We start from the raw sequence: 25951 nt of genomic DNA, 5'->3' as shown, positions 1-25951 counted from the left end.
GACGTTGCTGGAAATCAGTCGGAGCATGAAGAAAGGTAAGACGAATTGTCCGTTGATAGTGGCCTAACTCACAAATCATGTCTAACCAATATTGAGTTGCTGTGATGACCTTTAAAGAGATGGGATTATTCCAGAATGCTGCTAAGCCGCCCGCCAGACCCACTGGATCAACAAAATAGGAATGAGAAAAGGTAAGGATTTGTTGAACTTGCTTCAGCTTTGCTACAGAATTTTTAGTCTCCATGAGTAGAATTACATCGGGCTTTTCTACGGTCATCATGACCGCGTGGCTCGAACCGGCGGGGATTGCCCAAACCCCGGGTTCCAACAAATGAGCTTCATTTGTGAACTGGTGGCTGTTTAGGGCCAGCCAGAGCCCGATCTGCAGATTTCCGATGCAAGGAAAACAAAGGCGCATCCAAAGAAATTAAGGTCGAAGCTTCCTCCAGATAATATTCTTAGATTCATATGGATTGTATCGTCTCTGTTTTTTAGCTAATCCAAGAAGGGGTTTTGAGCGAGGATTAGTTATTTTCCTTGATGTTTTGCTTTCCATAGTTGAGAATTGTACACCCTTTAGCTTTTGGTCAGCAGCAACAAGGGCTGTACTAGGCATGACCAATGTGTGAGGAATGGAAACCGAAGGGCCTGGAGACTTGTCGCGGTAATCTTCAGACACCCTTTGTAAATTTTCATCGACAGCCATAGATGGAGGAGGCAGTAACGGAGCTGTTGGAATCCTTGTAGGAGGAGTTTCAGGAATAACTTCATCTGTCTGCTCAGTCGAGGTTGGGGATTCATAAAAAAGTTTCCAGTAAGGACTATGCAGTTTTACTTCAGCTCGGAGCCATGGGCCATAGGCCATCTTATCTCTTCCCTCATGTTTATCTGCAGAGTAGGGAATATCTGTACAATACATCGCGTAATGTCCAAGTTTGCCACAGGAAAAACAGAAATGGGAGAGCCGTTCGTACCGAAAGTCCAGCCAAAAAGGTACGCCCTGAATTCTTATAAGTTTTCCTGTGATAAGAGGTGAATTCACATTTAGTTGAACACGAACTCTGCCTGTTTTAGTGTGATATCCTTCCTTTGAATCCATCTTCACCTCTTTAATCTCACCAAGGTGTTGGACAGCTTTTCGAAATATACATTCTGAAGACCATTCAAGAGGTAGGCCAATAACTTGTACCCAAAAATCACAGGTTGAGAAGTCATAACAGTGGAGAGGAGTTTTAGGAGTCCATTTTTTCACATTAACCAAGTGGCCAGAGAAGAGCCAATGTCCACCATCGAGGACTTTTTGGAGATCATCATGGGTCTTGAACTTTATGATATAGAATCCTGTCTCACTCTGTGCTATTTCTGCAGAATCTATGCGCCAAGCTTTCCGGAGCGTAGTTTGAAGTGCTGGAAGATTAATGGAAGGATCGGACAAAATTCTTGCAACTAAAGTTAAACGGCATGCCTCGACAGCATCAGCAGGTGGTGAATCATCCCAATCTTCGATAATTTTTTCTGTAGTGAGACGACTAAGACTAGAACAGAGAGCCTCTAGACGTGAAGATGTAGCAGAATCCATCTTACGGAAAGTATCATCGAATTTAGCAGAGAAACAGCAACATAGTTCTCGACAAGTACAGAGGATGGCTAAGAAGAACAATTCAGTGCCATGCAAAACAATCGCCAATTGAAGAAGGCATGCATGAAGCTAACCCATGGCTATCGGCATCAAAATCGGCTGAGGCAACATAATCCTGAGTCCAAACGAAGATGGGAGATGAAGCCGATGAAGGAAAAAGAAAAAGCGCCAGTCAAGCATTGAAGGCCGGCACCAAGGAGGAAAACGCATGAAGAACAAACATGGGAAGACTGTGGAAGGGGCCAAAAACGAGAGAAAACGAGTGTATTGTATGGGTTGAAAGGACTGTAGGATACTGGTGGGGATTCTGCTGTAGGATACGCATGGTGTTTCTGTAGAGAAAGTTATGTAAGGGTTTTAAAGAAAACTGCCATTAGAGGTAGAGAGAGCTCGACAAAACGAGAGGTCTATTGTTTTTCAAAAGAAAACGAGGTTTTTGAAGCAATTTGGAGTCGCAATTTGTGGTATATCATTCTCTTTGATGGCCAGTATTAACTTGAAAGACTATATGCTTCATCCTTTACTCAGTGCCAAGGCCATTTTATCAGCTATACTACTCTTGACATAACTAAAGAAGCCAAAACCACCAAAAGACCTCTCATGAAAGAAATCTTCACGTTTAGCGGAGGACGCGCAAGCACTTCCCCCGTGATTTCAAGTCCAGATTGCACTATCCGCAAATGAGTCAAATTCAACTGAGGTTAGGAAATGAGGTGAGCTACGATATAACGATGAAGTAATTGCTGACCTGAACCTCCGACATTTGCTTGGTCTTGAGAGCCAACCAATCGACGAGGGTGCTCCATTTGCCGGAGCAATTGTCAGGAACCCCCAGTTGATAGTATTGCTGCATCTGATGGACCGGAGCTATCGCAACAGAATTGCTGAGAATTACAAAATCGCAAAGAAAAATGAGACGGAAAAGGAACGACAGAATCACAGGCCAAATTCAAGGCACGCAAACAAAGTAGATCCTCAGAGAAAAGAGAGAGAGAGAGTAGGCTTCTTCATCCACCGAGGCCTTGGTAGCGAACCAGTCGCTTGATGAAAACTGATCAAGTAGTACCCACATCAACACGCGACACACAACATGACAAAATTTGATACGTTGACATGTCATTTCTCAAAAAATAGAGAATTTCAACACATTATATATTAGATGTATATTTTTATAAATACATGATAAATTATCATTTTGATTATTATATTAATCAAATTAATTTGATTCAAATTTACAAATATAAAAAAGAGCGTAGAATAAATTTACATTAAAAATATTAATCCACCATTTGTTAATATCATTTGTTATTTTAATTTAACAAATTCAACTCCATTCCGATAATCCATAAAACTTAGAGGAAAAAAACAAGCAACACAAATTCTAAACTCGCTGTGAGAGCGTGTCAAAAAGGATAAAAAACAAACTTGAGATGAATTGTATATCACAGGAAATAAGAGTTAGAAAGAAAAGAAAACTAAATTTTTCTTTTTTTCACTTTATTATTTTTGTTATTTTTTTTTTTATATTTACATTTTGATCCCTCATTTATTGAAAATTTTTAAAATTAACCCGTGCATGTTGGAATCATGTGTCGGAATTTTGAACTTGTATGCTGGAATTCCAAACGTTTCAAAAAGTGTTGGAAAAATTGATCAAATGTCGGATTTTTCAACACATATTAACCGAATGTCGGAGAATGTAAGACACATATTGGAGTGTTTAACACAACATAGAAGCTCCCGGAGAATGTCTAAACTTCCTTGGAAACTGGTCGCGGGGTCGGCGTTCCGCATGTGCCAATTGTGGAATGCAAGGGTGAGGGAGGTTTTCCTGAAGACCCGTCGTAGCCTGCGGATTCGATTGGGGCGTTAAGCCGAGTCAGATTCCATTTCCTATCCAGCTTTTTGCTACCCCAAGTGCTACCTTAGAAGAAAATATATAAATACGATTTTGTTTTTGACATCATGGGCATGGTGTAACTAACCAATTAATTGTTTGATTTTTGTTCAAACTAATGCTTGAATTTGAGAACTCTCCCCTGTTATTGATCGTTTCCTCCATGTGCCATTGACACGCGAAGGAACTATCACACAACGTAACAATGGAGTCGAATCAAACTACAAGCAAGTAATTCAAAATTAGTTCCACAATTACTCAGACATCAACTCATCCAATGTTCAGTTCATTGAGCTACTTGATATTTTTTCAAGTCGAGCTTGAGCTCGCTAACACTCGACTCAAGAGGCTCGCAAGTCTCATTCAACTATTTTTTCCGAACAACCATACATAAAAATAGAAAACCTCTACTATATTTTTCAGTTAAAACAATGGAAAATCTCAAACTAATAAATTTGTGATAACTTAACCCAAACTAAATTTTTTATCACCAAAACAAATTATATGTATAATTTCTTTATTCTTATAAGGTTTAATCTCGACCCCTCCAAGAGTTCTACTCTCGATCAATCGGCAATCACCAAGAAAATAGTCAAGGTGCTATGAATTCCAATCAAACTCGATCGATTTACTTGATGAGCATGTCACGATGTCACGTCAGACTGACATGAGAATGAAATATCGGTTTTAGGGTGAGAATGAATCTTGCTAGATAACTTCTTGCAACACTCATCTTTTGGTTCCAATGAGATGAGTCATATTCAAAAGCTTACTACTCCAACTTTCGCCTACCCTCTTACTTTTTCTTAAGGTCTTGCCAAACATTCTAGTGGGAAAATAGGTAAAAGGGCATTTCCCAAGCTAGCCGGAGACAATTTTTGAAGTGAGACTTTTGATATCAAACTTATATAGTTGCGATAGATAAATGCACACTCAAACTGAGAGAACAACATTATCACAGTTCAGGGACATCAGCATTGGTGTGCGTAGAAAACATGTTCCGATCCAACATTGGCTCCACCAGTCCCTCCACCAGTCCCAAGGGATAATGCTCATCAACGCAAAGAGAAGCAGGGTTCACATCATCGTTTCCGGAAGTGACAGTAGTCCTTGCTTCCTTGTCAGTTGGCTCCAGCATCACAGAGGCAGGAGTGCCAGAATTGTCATCAACTTCTGCCGTTCTTGCAATTTGCTCAGGCTGTCTCACTCCATGAAGTGGATTTGCAGAGACACCGACAGCCGCACTTGCATAAGGATTGGTGGACTCCACTCTTGTAGGCTCATTGCGCACAGCATCCTTAAAAATGCCCACTACGATCTAATGAAATAAACAAACCAGTGTCTCAAATTCATATGAAATAGCGATGGAATGAAAAATTTAATTTTCTTACCGCTAAAAAATATTTTGACCAATATATAAGCGCTAAATGAAGCCCATTATACTCGCATGTTATGATTGTATCAACAAACTTATACTAAAATTTCGTTTGTTTCACTGAAAATTTCATGACAAAAGATAGTATTTCCCCTCAATCTAAGCTTGTTGTTTCCGGTCCATGAAAAACATTTTCTGTAAATCGATTAGTTTTTAGTCATCCAAACGCCGAAAACAGTTTGTCACTAAACAAATGAACCCTAAGAGTAAATCTAACTCATATCAGTCAATATAGAACAACAGAGAGTCTACATCTACTCTAGTGTGTTGATCTAGCTTTTGATAAAATGAGCAACTTCGAGAAAGATACCATTTAGGACCAGAGGTCACAAGGTGTAACTGATGGGATAAAAGTTTGGCAATTTCCCTTTACATGACAAATATAAAAACATTACCTGAGTAGGGCCGGCAGCTGTCAATGCACCCCCAACTCCACCGCCAAAAACCTGACCATCAAGCCTAGCAAGCGTGACACTGACCAAGCTATCTTCAGGGCGCGTAGAAATTCTGCCTTCCCAGATTGTAAATGAGCCGTTCAGGGCCATGATTTCGAAACACCCCTGCACAACAAGGAGAACATAAAAAAGCCAAACTAAACCTTGCAGTCAGTAGCTCTTTCTACTATTTAATGTTCCTCATCCGTACGATAGTAGGATTTGGTGGGTAATGGTTCAGCATTAAGCGTGAAAAGAAAAAAAAACTTCGATAGAGAACCAAAATCGATACAAAGGTGCCTCGGGTAACGAGTATTCGGAGTTTTTCCCTCATCCGCACCTCTTATCGCTAAGAGCACATTCAAAACTTGCCATTCCAATCTAGAAAACTGAAAAAGCGGTTGAAATTGTAAAATCTTGTTCAAAGAAACTCCAGAGGTAGCAACCAGTTGAAAAGTAATGCTATGATTAACTGTCATAAAGAGGGCCGGAAGTTGTTTAAGAGATAAATAAACTGTTGTTTCATAGAAGGAAAACTGCAAGGAGGATCGGCCGTTTCCCCGACAATACAAATAGTCCTCAGCAGGAAGTTCATGCAGCCCTTCTGTACTACGTATGCCCATTTAGGATGAATGGCGGTTATTTTGCAACTAATAGAGGGAAGACCAGATGAAAGCACCGGCTTCGTCAGTGTACTATATAAGTACACAGGACTCAAATGATAGAGTCATATCATGTTGCGGATGCACCCCTTCGACCATTAACTAAGATACGGAATGCAGATGTTCATGATTTTGGTACATGACCCAGCATGAGGAATGACCCAATACCTCGTAAGTCAAAAGACCAGCCGGAGGCCCGAGCTGGCGCACGACGGCACTGGAGACAGAACCAGCTGCCGAAAGTATGGAGAGCGAACGAGTGCCCGGTTCGATCAAATCTGATAGCTTGGCGAGGATTTCCTATAGACAACGCAAATCTTTTTAGTATGGAATCCGTCACATTACAATGTGTACCAGGAAAGAAACACACTCTAGGAAACATCCATATCTCACCTCCCCTCTATGTATGGTCACCACCTCAGCTTCAAAACTTCCTGTAAATTCCGGCGGTGGACCTTCAACTTCACAGAAGAGGTCTAAATATCAGGAGTGTTAAAGAAGCATGCTCAAATTGTTACAGTAAGCAGATTTGCATGCACAAATTGCGATAAAAGAAGACTGTTTTCGAATCAAGTGTCGGCGATCACTCACCCACGGGAGGGACATGCAGAACTCCACTGGAGGGACCTCGGCGCCTCCCCTGCCGCGGCTCGCCGAGCCCCGCCTCGGGAGGCCACGAGACGAGGATGCCGACCGCGTGGCTCCTCGGCCGAGTCCGTCCTGCCTCGGCCTCCCTCTCCTCCTCCTGAGCACAGCTCCAGCGACGCCGGCACCCGCTCCCCGCGCACCCGCTTCAGACTGTGGCCTCCCTCCGTCGGCACCGCCAGGATCTCCTCCTGCCGCCGCGCCGAGCCCCGCGCTCCCCTGTGGCGCGACCTGCGAACCCAGCAACCCTGTCTCGGCGAAGCCTTCGTTTTCCATGGACGTGAATCCTTCACACCGCGTCGAGCCCTGGAAGCAGAAGGAGAAGCAGAAGCAGCGCGAGACATTCTCGAGCGTTCGTTAACGGAGCTTGGAGAAAGAAAGGGAAAGCGCTCGCGCGCAAGGATTCAAAACATTACGATGCGCGCTCGGCCCGTCGACGACGGCGCCGACGACAACGGCCCCGCCGCCGCCGCTCAACGCTCGAGTCGAGAGGAGCACGAGACGAAGGCATTTTTGAGCGAGCAGTGAGCTTGCAAAACGCGCCAGGAACATAAGAAAAAGGGGGAAAAAAGAAAAAGGAAAAAGGAAATTCACCTGCTTCTTGCTGACGGACTAGTTTTTTGCTTTAACCCCGTTTGGAGACTTGAGCATATACAACTCCGGGTGGGGGGCTTAATTTATTTAAGCTAAAAACACCCATTGATATTTCGGATTCCCCAAAATGCCCCTGGAAATTGCCACCTATTTTCAATTACCTTCCTCCCCAGTTTCATTTTCTTGGGTATTTTACCGAATACGGCCACTTTCCAAAAAATCTCACCCCGATGCTTATCCTATCCTTCCGCATTTGGCAAAAGGATTGGATTTCATCATAAACTGTGATAGATTTATTACCATATTCGTTAAGTGAATGCCGAAAGAAGCATGAATTCCTGTTGCATTTTGGAAATTGACCATTTCTAGTAAATTATCCCAAAAAAAAAGGAGAGGAGGAAAGTAATTGAAAATAGTTAGCAATTTCCAGAAAAAGCATGAGTTTCCATTGCTGTCCCTTGTCAATAACAAGAGGTTATTAGTTGAATTAGGGATAGATTCTAGATTTCCAAATGCCCCTAGAAATTGCCAACTCGTTTTCATTTAATTCCCCACCTTTTTTGGGAGGTATAGCTAGATACTATCACTTTCCAAGATGTAACCCAAAGTCATGCTTTTTTCGGCATTCAACTTATCGAATATGGTAACAAATCCATCGGAATTTATGAGGAAATCCATTGCCAATTGTAGAATGATAGGATAAGCATCATGGCGAAAATTTTTGGGATGTGACTGTATTGAGCAACCCAAAAGAAAAATAAAATGGGGAGGAAAATAAATTAAATAAAATGGCAATTTCTAGAAAGAGCATGAGTTTCCATTGCTAGCTCTTGCCAAGAATAAGAGATGGATAAATGGTCAGGCTATTAGATGAATTAGGGATTAGATTCAATGACAAGGAACTTATAGATCTCTACCTCGTATGTACCTCATCAATCCATATATGAAATTTGTATTTGCGAAAATGACCGGCCTGACCTAGGCAAGCCAAGCCAGATGAAGAAATTCCAAACCACCTGAATATACTTCGGATAGGATAATTGGCGTTTTGAAGTGACTTGACTTCCATACTTCTCCATATTAACCCAGAAATAATCCGGATAAATAAATCCCACTTACAATGGGCATATAGCCGAATAGGATAAGTATTATAAATAATGAAAAGAAAAGAAAAAGGACAGAAAGTTACCGATGTAGGAGGAGAAGGCAGTGTTTGCTCATGCTAAGTGAAATTGCAATCGACATAGGAGAAAAAGAGCAAGAGCACATCAAGCAACGATTACCATCCATAGCATTCTTATCATCTCCTACGATTAAACCAGCCCGTGATCTCCGTCATCGTTCAACGTCGAAGGTTGCTTACCCATCAAACCCCTCTGTCTCACACTATATCTAGAAACGTCTGATCCATTGGATCAATGCGATCCAATACTTTAGACCTCGACTCTGAGGCTCGCAACCTCATATCCAAGGTTGTCGGCCTCAAGGAACCATAGAGCCAGGGTCATATGAGGGTGGGGTTCACGCTCAACATCGACTGCAGCCAAAAGTAGAGGTCGCGACTACAAGCTTGCATTCATCAAAGCTAGAGGTGGCGGCTAACCCTAGAGGTCGCTTGAGGCGGACAAAGGAGGAGGAAAAGATTGAGATTTGCTTCGAGCAAGTCTATATTTATATTATATCCGAGCGCCGACCAAACACCGTATAAGGTATTACAAATCCCATCATTATCATATCCGATCTTTATCCTATCCTACCTAATCATATCCGATATAAACATCCAAATGACCAAATGCAACATATAAGTTCGGCTCGTGTGGCTTGGCTCAACTAGCCAAGCCGCCAAGCCCATAGTCGATTCCAATGGCTATTAGAATTGTGTTTCATCTGCCAAGTAAAAATCTAAATGACCAAATGGAATTGAATCGATAAATATTTCTTACCAATTTTAGAAAATAATCTAATAGCCGATCAACATTATCCCGTCCTATTATATCCTATCAACTTCTTTGAATGCATTTGCAATGAAAAGATCCACGAAAATGGCATAAATTTAGGGAACAAATATACTCTCTCTTATCTTGTCCACCAAAAAAGCTGATCGATCACCCACAGATATTATTCTATAGATGGTCAGTGATACGGTGAAAGACCAATCTGCCACGATCATTTCGGAGTCCCTGGCCATACTCATAGTTGTCTATCCATCATTTGGCTCTTCGACGCCGGCATCTCTTTCTCCCTCAACATTATGAATCAATTCAATTTCGCAAAATGAAAATTCTGAATGCACAAACAGCATTTGAATGAGAAGGATCGAGAAGACAAAGGTGACATCGAACAGAACTAGGCTTCTTCATTCCGGCTCATCCAGATGTGCAAACAACTCTTTCCAATGAGACGAAGCTTCCTCAGGCGTCCGGATAGTCCAGATATGATGCTTGGCTTTCTCGCGGGTTTCCAAGATTTCCTATGAAATATTCCAATCCCCAATTAGTTTCAACATAAAAGAGACAGATAAATTCTTATAAGTGAATTTCTGATTAGGTTAAACAGCATAAGGAGCAAGCCAATTGTCTCGAATTGAACTTTCACCATAACCCATGACGACAAGGAAAAGGTGTGACAGTGTAATTCAGCAGAACAGTTTTTAGCTAGTTGCATCACAGGAGCAGGAAATGATGATATTAACTAAGTGGAGGTTTTTCCCGAGTTGCCAAATGAAATTTGTCCTGCAATATGCAGGAGAAACTTTAATTCCGACTCTTGGCAATGGAAGCATTAGAACAGATGGCAAGATCTCTATAAATAGTATGGACTTCCTGTCCATGGAGGCCGGGTTATCCCCCTCTTACAGTCCACATGACAAGAAAGCATTCACTGTTCTCTTTTGGAATATGGATTCACCAAACTTTTACTAAAAGAAGTGCATTTCTACTCCTTTACTCTAGCAAAACTCTGGGTATCAGTTGTGCATGCAGTGATTTCTTCACACTGTCAAAACTAGGTCCACCAAGTGACAAATGATATTTGCTTTTTCATAAGCAACTAAAGGTTCAATGGCCATCCTTTTAGTAGAAAAGATGACAGAGAAGAAAGAAAATTTACACACTTCAATGCAAATTTTTAAAAGTAGGGGAGCAAACACCCGGTATTTGGAAATCCTACGGTCATGCTCCTCGATTGAAGATTTACCATCATCCAGAGATAAAGCTCCACCAAAACACCCAAGAAAGCCAGGAGTTCACCAGTTAAAATGGGAGAAAGAAACTAGCTCAAAAGGGTGTACAACAGAAAATGATGGAATGGAAAGGAATCAAACCTCTCTAGCATCATTCTAATTCTTAAATCTTTATAAGTCATTATTAAATCAGGGGGACTATACAAGTGCTTCTTGTCAAACCTAAAGCTATATATCCAACCGCTTTCACAAAACCAACCAGCTTCCAGCTCTTTCAGGGGAGAAAGAAAAGAAAGACAGAGGAGTTCTTCAACGTCCTTATCTAGCTATAACTAGACTATCTGTGGAATGTTAAACAAAGGAGGATTTAAACGTAAGAAAAAATAGAAAGATGATTCATTAGATGTACTGCTTAATTTCTTTAAAGGATGAGGACCCAAGAGCATTAGTGAACATGGCAATGAAACAAGCAACTGCAGAAGGATACCAGCATTCACCATCACGAGTCAACGAGGAACCAACAAGGCAACAAGCAAGTCTCCAAGCCATAATGATAGAAAAATCATCTAAGAATATGCAGTCCACCCTAAATGAGCCTGATTGATGTGACATTAACTGCCACCAATCCGCGCTTATGCTCACTCTTTTCCCCTCCCTCTATTTTAACTCGAATCCAATCCAATCATCTTTACTTTGTTAAGTTCCTGAAATCATCAAACAAGTATTTCTCCGACTCTTTGAGACAATTAGATCTATTTCTAGACTAGGGTGTCTTTTGTATCCGACGGTTCCAAGAGCGAAATCACGGGCTCGGAGTCGCAATTAGTGGTATTCCATTCTTTTTGAAGACTAAATGCTTCATTCCTTACTCACTTCCAAGGCCCCATTTTATCAGTTACACTACTCCCGACATAACAAAGAGAAGCCTAAAACCACCAAAAGCCCTCTCACGACAGCAATCTTCACGTCTCGCGAAGGACGCCCGACCACATCGATCGCGATTTCAAGTCCAGAATGCACTATCCGCAAATGAGCCTAATTCAATTAAGGTTCGGAAATGAGGTGAGCGACGGTACAAGGATGAAGTAATTGCTGACCTGAACGTCGGACGCTCGCTTGGTCTTGAGAGCCAAGCAATCGACGAGGGCGCTCCATTTCCCGGAGCAGTTGTCGAGAACCCCAGCCGGTAGTACTGCTGCATCTGATGGACCGGAGCTGCCGCAACAGAATTGCCGAGAATTAAAAAATCGCAAGAGAAAGGAATGGCGGAATCACAGGCCAAATTCGAGGCGCGCAAGGTCAAAGACGAAGAAGATTCAGAGAGAGTACAGTAGCAGAACCAAAGGGAGTTGAAGCAGGTGGTGCACGACAGGCGCCGCCGGGGGACGGAGGAGGCTTCTTCGTCCGCCGACGCCATGGCGGCGAGCCGTTCGCTGGATGGAAGCCGGTCGCTGGGGGGCCGGCGGTCCGCACGTGCCGATTGGGGACGCGAGGGCGGGGGAGGTTTTCTGTAAGACCCGTCGAAGCCTGCGGATCCGATCGGAGCTTTTAAGCCGGGTCGGGTTCCGTTTCTATTTCAGCTTTTTGCTACCCGAGTGCTATGTTAGAAGAAAATATATACATATGATTTTGTCGATGACAACGTTGACATGGTGTGATTAACTAATTAATGGCTTGATTTGTATTGCAACTAACTCTAATGATTGAATTCCAAAACTCTCCCTTTTTATTCATTGTTTTTTTACTATGTACGATTAATACGTGATATAATGATTTTACAGATAAAGTTGAGTCAAATTAATAGCGAGTAAATCAAATTACTTTGGAGATCACTAGAGATTGACTCATTCAATATTTAGCTCCCACTCAAGTTGGACCTACTCAAATATCTTATCAATTCAAGCTCAAGGGGCAAAACTAATTTTTCCACCTTTTGAGGAAAAAAGAAGAGCTTCTATTATATTTTATTCTATTATATTAGTAGAATTTAATTGTTATAAAAGGCTACATGTCATAAAATTTGAATTGTGGAGCCCAAGTTCAAGTTTGAATTCATTTATTTCCTATAATCGACCAGAGTTAAATTGAACTCAAGTATCTCTCTTTTCCATTTGAGTTAAGCTTAAACAAGAAATTTAATACTTGATTCTGTTGTTTCAACATAACACTGAAGTTTTTCATATATAAACATTGAGTCTACAATTTTTGTACAATATTTTTATGATTTTCTTAAATTTGTTTTCATTTTAAATTTAAGAGGGAGATCATTGATAGAAAATGGAAGAAACTGCCCCAAATGGTCCAACTTTCCCTTGTTTATAACCTGTATAACAGCTCTGATGAAACATTGGATGGCACAAGCTCACTGACGCGCAAGAGTAAAACAGTGTTCCCACCCCATTGCCTCTTCTTTGTTTGAATTGATTGACTTTGCGAAAGTGGGGAAAACTAGAAAAGAGAAAAAAAAAAAAAAAAGATTAACATCATTCCAAAATTCTAAAGCACTGGCCTCTTGCTACATCCACACCAAACAATCGTCTTACTGAAATAAACTGCTCATATCATATAATTAATCCTGTACAAAGCCAAGGCACCAAAACAATATGTTTTACATTTTTGAGAAAACAATGCAATCATTTCGACAGAATCGCAAGATGTTGATTCTGACGAAATTAAGCTACATTGGAGCATTACAAAATCAACCCGACCCCCAATTTCAGCGTTTTCCCACATCTCGCTCTGTACAACTGTTCTCGAGTTCAGTCCTACCAAGACCAGGAACCGGAACCCCACAAAGATCCATGAAAACCAATTGTACCAAGGCCTGCTCTGATCTCCTCTCCATTAACTTATGAGACATCCGTGGCCCTGAAGGACCTTATCAGACTTGCCTCCAACCTGTGCTTGATAAATCTAGAATTAGCGAGCCTCGATAGCCCAAGCTTAGAGGATTCTTTTACTATACTGGTTTCTGAGAAACCTGGATCTCCATGGCTACCTAGCTTAGAGGCATCTCAAAAAAAATCACAAGAACGGAAATTCTTGTGAGGACTATGTGAAAAGCATCTTCAGCTCCTCTATACGTGCCGTGCGAACTTCTTGATCTGTCAAAGCACCGGATATGATTCGCTGTTTACGTGCTTGCACTGCTTCCATCCTCTCCTCAACTGTTCCCTGCCATTTGCGGATTTCAACAATTGCAAGACTCTAAAAACACAACCCTCAAGAGGAGAAAACATGGTTCTGGATAACAATCACACAGACGTAGTAAGGACTTTATCAGAGAAATAGCCACCTCATGCAAGTACGTAAATAATGCACCTGGTGGCAACCAAAATCATCTTCAAAGAAGCCAAAATAAAAGGGAATGGGCATAAATCTAAGTGCATTAGTGGCAACAGCACTCGAATCAAATGCCGCAATCATGAATGTGAATGATGTGATTATCAAAAAATTCTTCAACCAATAAAAGAAATAAACCCAGTTACCCGCCACATGAACGAACATCATTCACAGGATAGTCATCTTTTTCTTGGCCAGACATGATAAGTCACCTCGACAACACCTAATTACAACCCCCCAAACTTAAAGAGTTTTGCTGCTGGAGTCATTAAAGCCAAAAACGTCAAACTCATCCATACAACTACTCAGTCTAAGGAAATAGGGAAAACCTTCACAATGAACCGTTTGATCATCACACTTTTTGTTTGCCCAATACGATGAATGCGCATGACCGCTTGTTCTTCCACTGCTGGATTCCACCATGGATCCTGCAGAATATTTTAGGACAACGTGAATACAATATTAACAAATTTTGTTCTTTAAGACCATATGTAAATATTTGCCTAAAATTTTTCAAGCTTATGAAAGAATATTAAATTTGGAGATTACTGCAAGCAATACAAGGCATAACCGAACTTCATATAAGGAAGCCCCCAAGGCATTGAGAGTGGATGCCAATTAGATGGAACACAAAAGTTAACTGAAATGTTCCAGTTCTTCTACATGAGCACTCTCCCTGTGTTGTTATAATCTTGAATAAAGCCACATTCCCTATTACCTTTTTCCTGATACTAGAATGTATCTTACATTTACTAATCTTATCCAAACAAGGCAATTTTGATCCTAAATATTTCCCAAAAGCATCTTTCCACCATACTCTTTGAAGTTATCATCAGCAACAAAAGCTGAAATCAGATCATAGAGTTATACTTGATCGAAGATAGCATGAAATACGGCTTATCCACCAGTGAGATAACAAGAGGCAATGCATTTGATCCAACTAATCCAAATAGTACCAGCTTACCATGACAAAAGCATTGGAAGCAGCTATCAAATTTACTCCCACCCCACCAGCCTTCAGTGACATCAGTAAGACCTAAGCAAAAAGATCATCCATGAAATCTATCAGCCAAAACAAATCATCACCCCATCTCCAGCAAAACAGAAGTGGAAATGAAAACAAAGTTAAAAAAAGAAACCAAAGGAGAAAAATATCTATGCTAACCAGAATATCATTGTCTTCTGAAAACCGTTTAATCACATTTTCACGCTGTTGCTGACTGAGAGACCCATCCAGACGAACAAATGGAATCTTATTTCTGCAAAAGAATCCATGAATATTTCAGATGACAAACTAGAGAGACCCGTAACGAAAATTGACAACTATATAAATGTGGAAAATATCACTAGTACTTAGAGTACGTTTGTTTCATAGAAACTAAATGATTTGAAAAACATTTTCTAAAAAATAATTAATTGTATCGTTTGCAATAATTAGTCCATGAATTTTTTTTTCATTATCGATAAGAATATATTTTTCTTTCAATTATTTTTGTAAGCGATATAAGCAATCACTTTTAGAAAAACATTTTCCATATCATTCATTTTTTACAAAACAAATGAACCCTTAATTGTTAATAGCCTAAGGATATTCATGACTCTTTTAAGTTTGTATCGATAGAGATAACCTAAAAAACTGCTTGCATATAGACAACTAGACGGTATTTCAAGCATAAAGCATGGGGCAACAAAAAAGCAATTCAGCACATACATGTAAGCTGTTTATATGAAAGTTGCAGGACCTAGGCAGGAGAAGAAGTGCACATTAATAGTGGTCCATATATGCTACATCGTGAAGTGAAGGAAAAGGGAGGTTTGGATGACTTGAAAATTTTGGATCTAAACCAACTATACATCCCTCTTAGTGAGATACTAAGGTACCCAAAAAAAAAAAAAAAAATGCTGGCACAAAATCCTACCGAGAAAGAGGAATCTGCAAAAGGTCCAAAAAGGCAGTCCATTGGCTGAAGACAATGCTCTTTGAGCCTGAAGACTTGAGGTTCTCAAGTTCATGCAAGAGAGCAGAAACTTTGGATGATTCAACCCAGTTTTGCTCAATATCAACCTGAAAACGACTTTCAGTTGGTGCCGTGATCAAATCTTGTCTGGTGATAGTTTTCCTGTAAGTACAACAAAGATTACAATACTTACTGACATACGCAGATTTAAAATTGGACAAGACTCCAAGGATAGATGAAAAATTGATGTTTAGACTTCTAAAATTTGTGTGAGCTTTCTCAAAATACCTACAAACAGGACATAAACCAGAATTTGAATTACGCCAACTTGCCAAAAGACACTCTCGGCATAGGCGGTGAGCACAAGCTGTTAGAACTGCATCTTCAAAGGCTTCAAGACATATCGGGCATTCTCCTACTTCCCCCTTTCGGAGCTCTTCCATGACCTCTTGAACATAAGCCCGCGATGGTGCATTGCTGTTCCCCTCATCCAGGTCGCTCAGACTTCCTTTCAAGAAACGTCTCGCTAGCTTATTCAAGTCAGCATATTCCTGTGTATCCCCTCGACTGGACAGACAAGCCACACATCCTTAACATTAACATGATAAGAGCTTCCTAATATATAGAACTAGATGTAACACAGATAGTAAGCATAATAATGAAATGAAAAGAATACTATCAGAAATCACAATTTCACAGTGCCATCCAGCAATTAGATGTTCTCAAACAAGAATCAGGGGAAAGAATCCTACAGGAAGCATTGTTTTCCCACCCTATTCCGTATTCATGGAAAGAACAATAGCTGTCAGGAGTCAGTTATCACTCGTTTCTTCTTTTTCCCAATCTATGTTTTCTAGAAATAATTTGACAGTTTCAAAAATTTTAAAAGCACATAATGCAATGAAAAGGTGTAGAGTCCAACATAAACAAGAAAAGAATAATCATGCAACACAATTCCTGCTTAATAATGATGATGATGATGATGACAACATTAACAACAACAAGAATAAAAAATCAACGAATATGCTTGCTCAATAAAAGTATCCATTTTCTTGACCATTAGGACTTCTCATATTACTAGTCAGTGTATCTTTTGATGGAAGAAGAGATATATCTAGGTAGAAAACAACTCCTCCACAAGCACACAAGTAGGTTTATGTTTAGCTCTGCCAAAACAAGTGTCCTCTGTATGAGTTAATGTATTCCATTTTCCCACAGAAAAGCTAATAGTTAAGATATGGAATATGAAGAGAGAGCACATGGGAAAAGCAGATTCCAACAGTGGCTAGATGCTAAACATATGAAGAGTGAGTGTCAAGAATTTAGCAGCACTTCTCATCATTTTAGTTTCTGGTAAGACCACTACCCCAGAGTTTGGGATAATATTTCCATGTCTATACAGACACAGAAATTGGGATCATATTTCTGTTCAAAAAGACTTCTTAAATTTACCAATATCCTAACAATATTCCCAGTGTTATGCAATAGCATACACCAGCTCACCTCCATGAAGTGATCATCATACAGAGGCAATGCAACTATACATGATAGTAAGGACGAACACACAGATAACACACCTCATCACAAGAAATGGGTGATCACAACATTGGCGAAGACGTAAAAGTAACTCCAGTATTGAAGCATAATTGTGAAGAACCCGGCCTTGCTCAACAAATTGATCAAACTTGACCTAGAGAAATTAAATGCTTAATCATAATGGGAATAATAATGTCTGATCATAATGAGAATAATAATAAGAAACCCTATTCCATTTGTTTCACAAAAATCAACAAATTGGAAAATATTTTCCAAACTTTAATCATTTTGACCACTCAAGAGAAAGAATCAATGAAAATATTTCCATTACTGTAACAATCAAAGCCAAAACATTTTTGCTGATAGCGAAAAAAATTTCAAAAATTCATTTTCCTAAGAAATATAGAAGATCACAATTATAAAAACATTATCCAAATTATTGATTTTCTACGAAACATATGGAGTCTAAATGGAATTTATCTTCCATAACACTGCCGATGGTGACACAAACCTTGGATTTTTTAAAAAGTGCTTCATAGAAGTCCTTTTCAGCTTCGCTTAATTCACAATAGACGACCTTCATATCGGCTGGAGGAAGAACTAGAATGGGCCTGCAGTTGCATAAATTGAAATTTAGATTCAGATTACAGAGATGGAAGGGACCAAGTTCTGACATGTCCATCTGCTCACCTTCCATCTCGATCAGTGGTGAACTTTGTTCTTCTCAGCATAATCGGCTTTAAGATTGTTTGCACCAGTTTCAACCCCCTCTCGTCCCCTTCCTCAAAGGGTTTTTGGATGAGTTTATTCCACCTAGACAAAGGTTTATAGATCATATAATTAAAGGAACTCTATAACTATATATTTAAAGGAAAATTCATTAGTAAAGTAACAAAGGAAGATTCACAACATCCCACAAAATTAAGAATAGAAATTAAAATCTCTATCAGATCCTCAGTCTTTGAACTATTAGAATTATTTCTAAAGAGGAATCCCAGAAACCAACAGAAACACAAAGTCCCGAGAATACATACCAAAAACATATCAGTGGCCATGACCCAAGCATTGAACAGCAATTGAACACTGAATAGCCACTAAAAAGGACTAAATCGATTATTTGCACAAATTCTCAGTTTCCCAGTTTCTGTCATCATATTTCTTCATAAAACAAAAACTCGAGAAGTTTATGAATTATGATCACAATTAATCAGAGAAAAATAATGGCCTTTAGCATATCAATGATATCTTTCATCCACTGAACTTGATACTAACCCTCAAGCTTATAAAAATTCAACTTATCCCAGCAAGTTCTGAGAGTATAAAGGCTGATGACAAAAATTTGCATTATCTGAGCCACAATAAGTTCAAGAACTGAACAAGCCAGTAAAAGGTAAACCAATGTCACAATGAGTAGCGAGCCATGGGCTGCTTAATCTGACATTCCATAGCTTTTATCAATTCTTGTGCACAATCTCAAAATGATGTGAGCAGGCTCGGCTATTAATTCCAACTACACATGATTAACTGAAACACATCGTCCACTCTCAACATACCTGTTATATCAATCAGCTAAGGTCACCACAACATGAGCTCCTCTTCAAGAGAAGATGAGTTTCAAGCAATCAGTTAATTCGTAATGGCTCAAGCTTATTATAACGTCGTACTTACACTTTCCAACATTCAGCAGTTCATGAAAAACGGAAAATTGAATAATTTTTAATGTATGAAGAGGCTTCTTGGAAATGACAGTTTGTGATTTTATAGGCAATCCTTCATATGTCAAAGATACCAAGACTTTTCTTCATAAATGGACGCTCTAAGCATCAAATTACATAAAGAAAGGTGGAAGAAGTGTAAAAGGCTTACCATGCCCAATTGGCCCAGGGCTCCACTCTCAGAAACCGAAGAAGACTGTAGATGTCCTCAAGACTGTTCTGTGACGGTAAAATTACACATGCCAAGGCCCAACAATATATCAGCTAAAAATGTATAATAGTTTTTCTTGGCCTGAAACATGACTTCAAAGTACAGTAGAGAAAAAGGGACAAAGCTAAATCTAGCACATCTCTGAAGTATTTATTTGCGTAATTCTTCCAAATCCATATACATTTGCGTCTCCAAACACTTAAATTCAAAAGTTCACCTGAATGGGGGTACCAGTCAAACACCATCGGCAATTGGCAACTAAGGCAGCAGCAGCCATAGAAATTTGGCTCTTTGAGGATTTTATAGTATGTGCCTCATCAAGAACCACTCTGAACCACCGAACTGAGAAAAGCACCCCACTCTCCCCAGAATTCTGCAAAGTAATCAATTGCACAGAAACTTACGTGGCCTACTTATATCTAGACTCTGAGAGAGAGAGAGAGAGAGAGAGAGAGAGATCTTTAAGCTACCTCTCCAGAATATTCAGAGGTTAAAACACCATATGTAGTGATTACAACGTCACTTTGTGCTAAGAGTTTTGCATCCTTTGGTCGACTTTGTCCATAATGAACATACACAGACAGAGACCCAGGTTGTACATGAGTTTCAATCTCAGCCTGTCAAAACAATTCTATGGATCCGGTCACTTGCAAATACAAAACCACCCAGTTATGTAAATCATGACATAAACACAATACAACCTTCTCCAATAAACAAAAGCAACCCTTTTTGTCGGTCATAACAAAGCAACCTTAGCATTAGCTTATTGTATTACGCCTACCTTCCACTGGCCTAGCAAAGTCATTGGACATACAATCAGACAGCCACCATTCAACATCCTCTGCTTCATCAACCTTTTGAAGCCCGAGAACTTATTTTCCCTTTTGGATGAATTTGGAGACTGCTCTAATGTGTTTGCAATTTCAGAACCTTCATTCAGTGGTTGAGTTATGTTCAGACTGCCCAAAGATTCACCTCTTTCCTTATGAGTGAGGAGGAGAGCTATAGTCATGATGGTCTTCCCGAGACCCATAGCATCTGCCAGAATCTTCAAGAAGAATCATAAATTCAAATAGGATGTTAGAATATAAACCTAACTTAAAGTAGTAATGTCTCAATTACATACTCCTCCTCGTGCCATCTGAAGCATGCTTGGGAACTCTATTGTAGCATCCCCCGAGAATGCATTCAAATAAACAACAAGATCCCTCCTGAAAAAGAAAAAATCATCAGTGAACCAACTCTAAGCAAACAAATGGGAAAAACAAAATACCAAAAGCAGTACAAATATGCCGTACTTGTCCGCCAAACGATATGCCTCCCAGCATGGATGAAGTGTGGTCGCCGCCTCATCCATGCAGCGTCCCTTCTCCCGTTGGACCATCCAGTGAAGTGCCTGCTTCTGATATGGACGGAGTTCACAGTGAAGCGTACATGGAGGATCCATCTCCTGCAGTATGATATTGAGAAGTGACTTTGATTCAAATGCTGCTAACTGTAACACAACATAGATGATAAAATAACACAACGCATATGGTACCTCCAAATCAAGATTATCTCCGACACCAACTATCCTGTCAACATCAGAATCTGATAAGGGCTCCTCATTTTCAGCTTCATCTCCATTTTGACATGGATTATGAGACTTAATTGGTCGTGACAAAGGGATTGGAAGACCAGAGCTGAGCTGTCAAGTTTTATTCTTTAGTTGTTGAATTTTTAAAAACGATGTACAAAGAGGAAAATACTATTCATATACCTTTGAATCTAAGGGCCTTTTCCTTGGAAATATATCATTGGGAGTCAACTCAGCCTACTTAGCAAGAGACAAAGATGTCAATAAACACATATGGAGAAGTGCAGAAAAATCACCAAATCACATTAAACAACCGTAGCTTCACAATTGTGGAGAAAAATCAGACCTTCTTAAAGGGTGTTAGGCCCAGCAATCGGAACAGATTTGGGAATGGATGTACCACAGATTCATCAGTAACATTACTGGCTGCCTTGAGCGAGGCCTGCTTTTGCTCGTGGAACATGGAACTGTTGATGTATACACTGGGCAAAAGCAAACGTCCAACATCATCAACTGTTCTATGCAGCATTCAGACAATGCAAGGAATAAAACAGAATATCATCTTGTTCAAAGAGTTGCAACAGTGGGTTAATAGTGTGACTGGCTGTAATGGCTACGACTCGTGAATTCATAAAGAGACATACGCAAATCACAACTCGCCAGCCACCAGTTGAGGTTACCTTATTGATAACAAAACCGAGTCCATGATGCCCAACGTTTCGGGAGCAGACTTGCACCATCCCTCGATCTTCACCTTCTGATCTCTCACCAGTGGCACAAGACAACGAGCCCACTCATTCGGAATTCGACCAATCTGCCAACATTGCCATCAAAAAGCTCAGCAGTGAACCAAAAATCAACAGGACCCATCTATCGCCAAAGAAAAAGGCTACAACTTTTCAAATTTGAAGTTAAATGGAACGGAACATACCTCTCCGCATTCCTTCGTAGAAAACCTCACAATCTCCGAACAAGCTGCAGCGCTCCGTCCTTTACCGAATTTTCCAGGCGAAGGCGACGCGGCACTCTGCTTCGACGGAAACGTGAAAGTCAGCTTTTCTCCAGGCTTCACTCTTCTCCCCTTGCAGGTGGATAGCCCAGCGACTTCGCCCCACCCAACAAGCCACCACTTGCTCTCAGCCCCCGATGACAATTCCCCGCCGTCTTCAACGCCCTCTCTCAAAACCGCTCCATCCTCCGCACCTCCGCCCGGCCCATCCAACCCGCGCCCCACGACCTCATCCGGCCTCCCTCTCGCAACCACGCCGTCGCCGCGATTCGAGACTCCGGCGTTCCTCCGCCGAGGCTGAGTCTGAGTCGTCGTCGTCGTCGTCGTCGTCGGCGGCGGCGGCGGCGGAGGCTGCCGGGGCCTCTCCCGCGCCTTGAAATTGGGGGTGTCGAAGATGATGTTGATGGCCCGGGTGGCGTCGTTGCTCGCGAGGTGGAGGGCCCGGATGATGTCCATGTCCGAGAAGTCCGCGCCGACGACGGACCGGACGGTCGACAGCAGCTCGTCCGTCGCCTTGTTCCCCATCCCCGCCGCTAGCCCTAAATCCTAATCTCCGGCCGGGCAGAATCGGGAACCCCCTCCCCGGCGCCGCCGATCGGAGGGGCGACGCGAGTGTCGCGGGATCGGGACGATTTCCGAAGGATTTCCGAAGGGCCGAGTTCGAATCGAGGGCGGCGAGAGGCGAGAGAAATGTTGAAAAAGGCGGGGCCGGCGGTGTTGAGTCGGGAGGGAAAATAGAGAGAGAAGTGCCGCGAGAGTGGGTGTGCGCCACTCCGCTTCTTCCCTTCGCCCTTCCCGCCACGGGGAGAGCGTGGTTTTGATGTGGGACGTCCCACGGTAGCAAGTGTAGGGACGATGTGGGTACGGCTTGCTTTGGTTTGGGCTTTTTGGAGGGATGTCTCGGCCCATTGTCGCGAGGATCTTTCGATGAAAGTGGATTTGCCGAAAGGGAGAAGCGTTTGGTTGATGTGTATTTTGTATAAAGCAACATCAAAAATACAAGTAAGTCATAAAATGTATTACGAAAAGAAAAAGAGGAAAGTGCATTAGAAGTCTTAAAATCTATTGTGAAATGTAATTGAGTTCTAAAATTTTCAAAAAATACAAGTAAGTCATAAAATGTATTACGAAAATACAATTGAGTTCTTAAACTTTAGAAAGTACAATCAAATTTTAAAACTTGTCAAAATGATTCAATCAAGTATTTAAATTGATTACACTTTTTAAAATTTTAAGACTCAATTATACTTTCATGACAAGTTATAAGACTTGGTTGCATTTTTTGAAAATTTTAAAAATTCGATTGCATTTTTTTAACTAGTTTTAAGGCTTAATCGTACTTTCATTATAAAATTTAAGATTTTCAGTGTACTTATCTTTAAAAGAAAAAAAAGTGAGATCGACAAGCATTTGCGGAGAGGGCATGGACTCAAGGCCAAAGTCAAGGGGAGCTTTGACGAAGAAAAAAGGAGCATTGGTGGCAACCCTAACCATAGTAGATTTCGTCACGACCCTCGTTGAAACTCAGCAAAAGCATCAAGCGATAGAGGTCGATAAAGCTTGAGCAAGGCCCGTCACAATCCCAAGCGAGGGCTGCTAAGGTCAAGCAACCCCAAGGGATGAGCTGCCGAGATGCAAGACCTCAAGCATAGCAAGGCAATGTCAAGGATGTGCAACCTCGAGCTTTTCATACGTTTGGTCTTTCAATAGTCAAGCTTTCCAAATCTAACCCTTGACCGTCGGCGTGACTCTTGCCAAGGTGACACCAAGGTCGCACAAGTTAGGCAATGGGTCGCCGAGGCCACATGTCACTCATGTTGTGCAGCCCCGGGCAACCCAACATACTATCCATGCAGCTCCAAAATTAGCAAATTGATTATACTAGAATAATTAAATATAAGTGGGGGCAATTTCGAAATATAAAAAATTCATTAACTTTGAAATCGCCTTTTAAAAATCCTGAAAGCGCAAGATACAATCTTAAGTTTTAAGCTCTGTCAATACCGACATTTCTCAAGAGAGCTCCAAAAAAATTGCTAAAGGCTCTTACATTTGCCCAATGATAGAGACCTAGAGCCCATTTATAATACTGAACCAAAACACCCAACCAAAGTTTTCATTTCCTTTAAAGCAATCGTTTGTGTGAACCTTGGAATCATAACCATTTATTTAATTAATGCTTTTGATGCAACTGGCAGCATTTTTTGTTTTGCTCGACCGAAACAAGCAAAGAAGTGCCAAAGAAAAAAGATCTCCTAAAATAATTGTCAGATCCTCGATGCTTAAAAATTTCAAACAGACTCGTCCTCGCGCCCTGCCCTCGCGTGAAGCCACACCACCGCACGCCATCGCCGTAGCACGTGGCACGCTTCAATCACTTGCCCATGTCGTCACCGCACGGTGCGACCATTGATCTTCTCCCTCGGGTGCGAAGCGCGACTTCTATAATGGCGATGGGTGTGCGAAAGCCGGGGATGGCGGCGGCGTGCAGTGGGCGGCTCGCCATAAGGGACAGGGGCAGGCGTAATTTTGTTTGAATTGGGGCATCTAGAGAAGAATAATTGCTCGTCTTGGTCGAGCGAAAACTTGCGATGACATTAAATAAATGAAGGTTTGAGAATGAGATCCTGTCACAAGGAGATAAAAAGGGAGAAAAATTAAAAGGTCAGCGTTTTCAAATGAAGGGCATCGTGATCCACTTCTTACGATGGAGTGGTTTTACAAGCAAATGGGGGTGCAAATAGCACTTTTCATGAGTAAAATGCATTATGAGAGCAACGCATGATAATCATTCTATTTATGTTTCGTGTCTATTTTTTTGTTCTAGACTTATTTTTAAAACAAAAATCCATTTGGTAAAATTATTTCATTTTTTTATTTTTTTGAATATAATTATACTTCATAAATAGGTTTGGAATATAAATTATAAGTAAAAAAAAAATTACTTTTTTATTTATGGAATAGAAATGAGAACTAAAAACTATTCTCATTGTTTGTCATTACTACTAGTCGGTCGCTCATCTATCATCCCAGCAAGGAATGGCGGCAACCCAGCCGTCGTTCGTTATCTGTTGCTGCCACTCCTTGTTGCCTGCCGCGGCTACCAATTGCTCGTTGTCAGTTACCGCTATCGGAAAGGAGAAATTTTGTGTCATTATCAAACGAATTTTTATTTTAGGAATTAAAAATTTATGTTGTTATCAAACGCGTATTTCGCTTAGAAACTCATCCAATAATAAAAATAGAAAAATCTATTTCTCTTCAAAAAATTAAAATATGACCGAAATGGTTATCATTCATGTCATAAACATCTCTCTTCCAAACCTCACCATGATTAGGTTTAGTGGTATCCTCGAAACATAAAGACCTTTGTTTGCTATTCATGTTGCTAACCTCAATGCTCCGAGCCACAGCTTCGATAGTTTGTTGACGATATCTTGAAAAGCTAATACTTCGCAAGAACTTGGACGGCAATAATTTCTTTTGTAAGGTTAGGACCCGATAACATAGTGTTGCTCAAACTCTAAAACTTGTCAATTGTGCACTTCAGTTGCAAAAATTTCAAATTATGCATTTAAATCCTAAAACTTGTGAATTCATGTGCGTAATGCATAGATAGCTTTCTCCATTGAGATTCTTTTATCCTAAGTGGCCATTAACAATCCTCGTCACCTTAAATCAAATGACCTAATTAACACAGTCCCTTTGTTCCAACCCCAAATTGAAAATGTGAAGGTGCTACTCAAAATCAAGAACCCTAATTGAAAAATGGACCCTAATTCACGTTTGATTGGGGATACGAGCGAGCTAAAGAAGCACGCCTTGTTTAGTAGGAAAATAACTTTAAAAGTACCATAATTGTCATACAGTACTCGTTTATTACCAAAAAAATTCGTTAAATTACTTGAGGTGCGTTTAGTATTATTTCTATTATGGTGAATAATTTATTTTTGGAAAAAATATTTCTTTATTTTTATTCCTCAAAACAATTTTTGAGTGAAATAATGCATTTTGTAATTATACAAATTTTTTATTTTTATAATAGAAAAAAATAGGAATGCGTTTGATACAACATACAAATTTTTGTAACGTATAATTTCTTTTAATTTTTTTGATA

The 25951-nt window shown here is 40.5% G+C and overlaps 3 protein-coding genes and 1 long non-coding RNA gene across 7 annotated transcripts; 2 read left to right on the top strand and 2 right to left on the bottom strand.

The window, feature by feature from the left end:
• Positions 1-535: 535 nt before the first annotated feature.
• LOC120288920 lies at positions 536-1876 on the top strand. Of its 2 annotated transcripts, XR_005546833.1 has the most exons (4): positions 536-664; positions 748-788; positions 895-993; positions 1369-1876. It is a non-coding gene; the product is annotated as an uncharacterized LOC120288920 (long non-coding RNA). The 2 variants fall into 2 exon arrangements; XR_005546832.1 differs by having other exon boundaries at positions 536-788.
• Positions 1877-6671: 4795 nt separating this feature from the next.
• On the top strand, positions 6672-7073 carry LOC120289158 (translation initiation factor IF-2-like). Its single transcript, XM_039303682.1, has one exon. The coding sequence runs from the start codon at positions 6672-6674 to the stop codon at positions 7071-7073; it is 402 nt and encodes a 133-aa protein (XP_039159616.1).
• Positions 7074-9324: 2251 nt separating this feature from the next.
• On the bottom strand, positions 9325-12048 carry LOC104421255. Its single transcript, XM_010033148.3, is given in 4 exon segments — positions 9325-9776; positions 11585-11664; positions 11667-11702; positions 11817-12048. Coding segments are annotated over 4 exon segments (318 nt in total). The 5' UTR covers positions 11905-12048; the 3' UTR covers positions 9325-9662.
• Positions 12049-13024: 976 nt separating this feature from the next.
• On the bottom strand, positions 13025-22633 carry LOC104421254 (DNA repair protein RAD5A). 3 transcript variants are annotated; one of them, XM_010033146.3, is made up of 20 exons: positions 21757-22632; positions 21506-21639; positions 21172-21307; positions 21009-21062; positions 20790-20936; positions 20548-20699; positions 20376-20460; positions 20031-20297; positions 19720-19866; positions 19467-19622; positions 19190-19257; positions 18014-18136; positions 17835-17934; positions 17365-17477; positions 16076-16354; positions 15749-15949; positions 14995-15088; positions 14794-14865; positions 14159-14257; positions 13025-13661 (listed from the first exon to the last, which is right to left on the bottom strand). In XM_010033146.3, the coding sequence occupies exons 1-20, from the start codon at positions 22357-22359 to the stop codon at positions 13539-13541; spliced, it is 3153 nt and encodes a 1050-aa protein (XP_010031448.2). In that variant the 5' UTR covers positions 22360-22632; the 3' UTR covers positions 13025-13538. The 3 variants fall into 3 exon arrangements, 2 of the variants coding, with proteins under 2 accessions (XP_010031448.2, XP_010031449.2); XM_010033147.3 differs by having other exon boundaries at positions 13025-13654; XR_720953.3 differs by having other exon boundaries at positions 13027-13661; positions 16120-16354; positions 21757-22633.
• Between the last annotated feature and the right edge of the window lie 3318 nt (positions 22634-25951).

The sequence above is a fragment of the Eucalyptus grandis genome, chromosome 10 (genome assembly GCF_016545825.1).
Source record: "Eucalyptus grandis isolate ANBG69807.140 chromosome 10, ASM1654582v1, whole genome shotgun sequence".
Lineage (NCBI taxonomy): Eukaryota > Viridiplantae > Streptophyta > Magnoliopsida > Myrtales > Myrtaceae > Eucalyptus > Eucalyptus grandis.
Note: the sequence above shows the minus strand (reverse complement) of the source record. Positions and strands in the feature narration are given on the sequence as shown.

Coding starts and splice junctions, on each gene's coding strand:
- LOC120289158 (XM_039303682.1), top strand. CDS start 6,672: ATGCAGAACTCCACTGGAGGGACCTCGGCGCCTCCCCTGCCGCGGCTC.
- LOC104421254 (XM_010033146.3), bottom strand. CDS start 22,359: ATGGGGAACAAGGCGACGGACGAGCTGCTGTCGACCGTCCGGTCCGTC. Junction 19,258..19,466: donor TGACTGGTACCCCCATTCAG/GTGAACTTTTGA, acceptor TTACCGTCACAG/AACAGTCTTGAGGACATCTA. Junction 14,258..14,793: donor CTTCCAATGCTTTTGTCATG/GTAAGCTGGTAC, acceptor AATATTCTGCAG/GATCCATGGTGGAATCCAGC.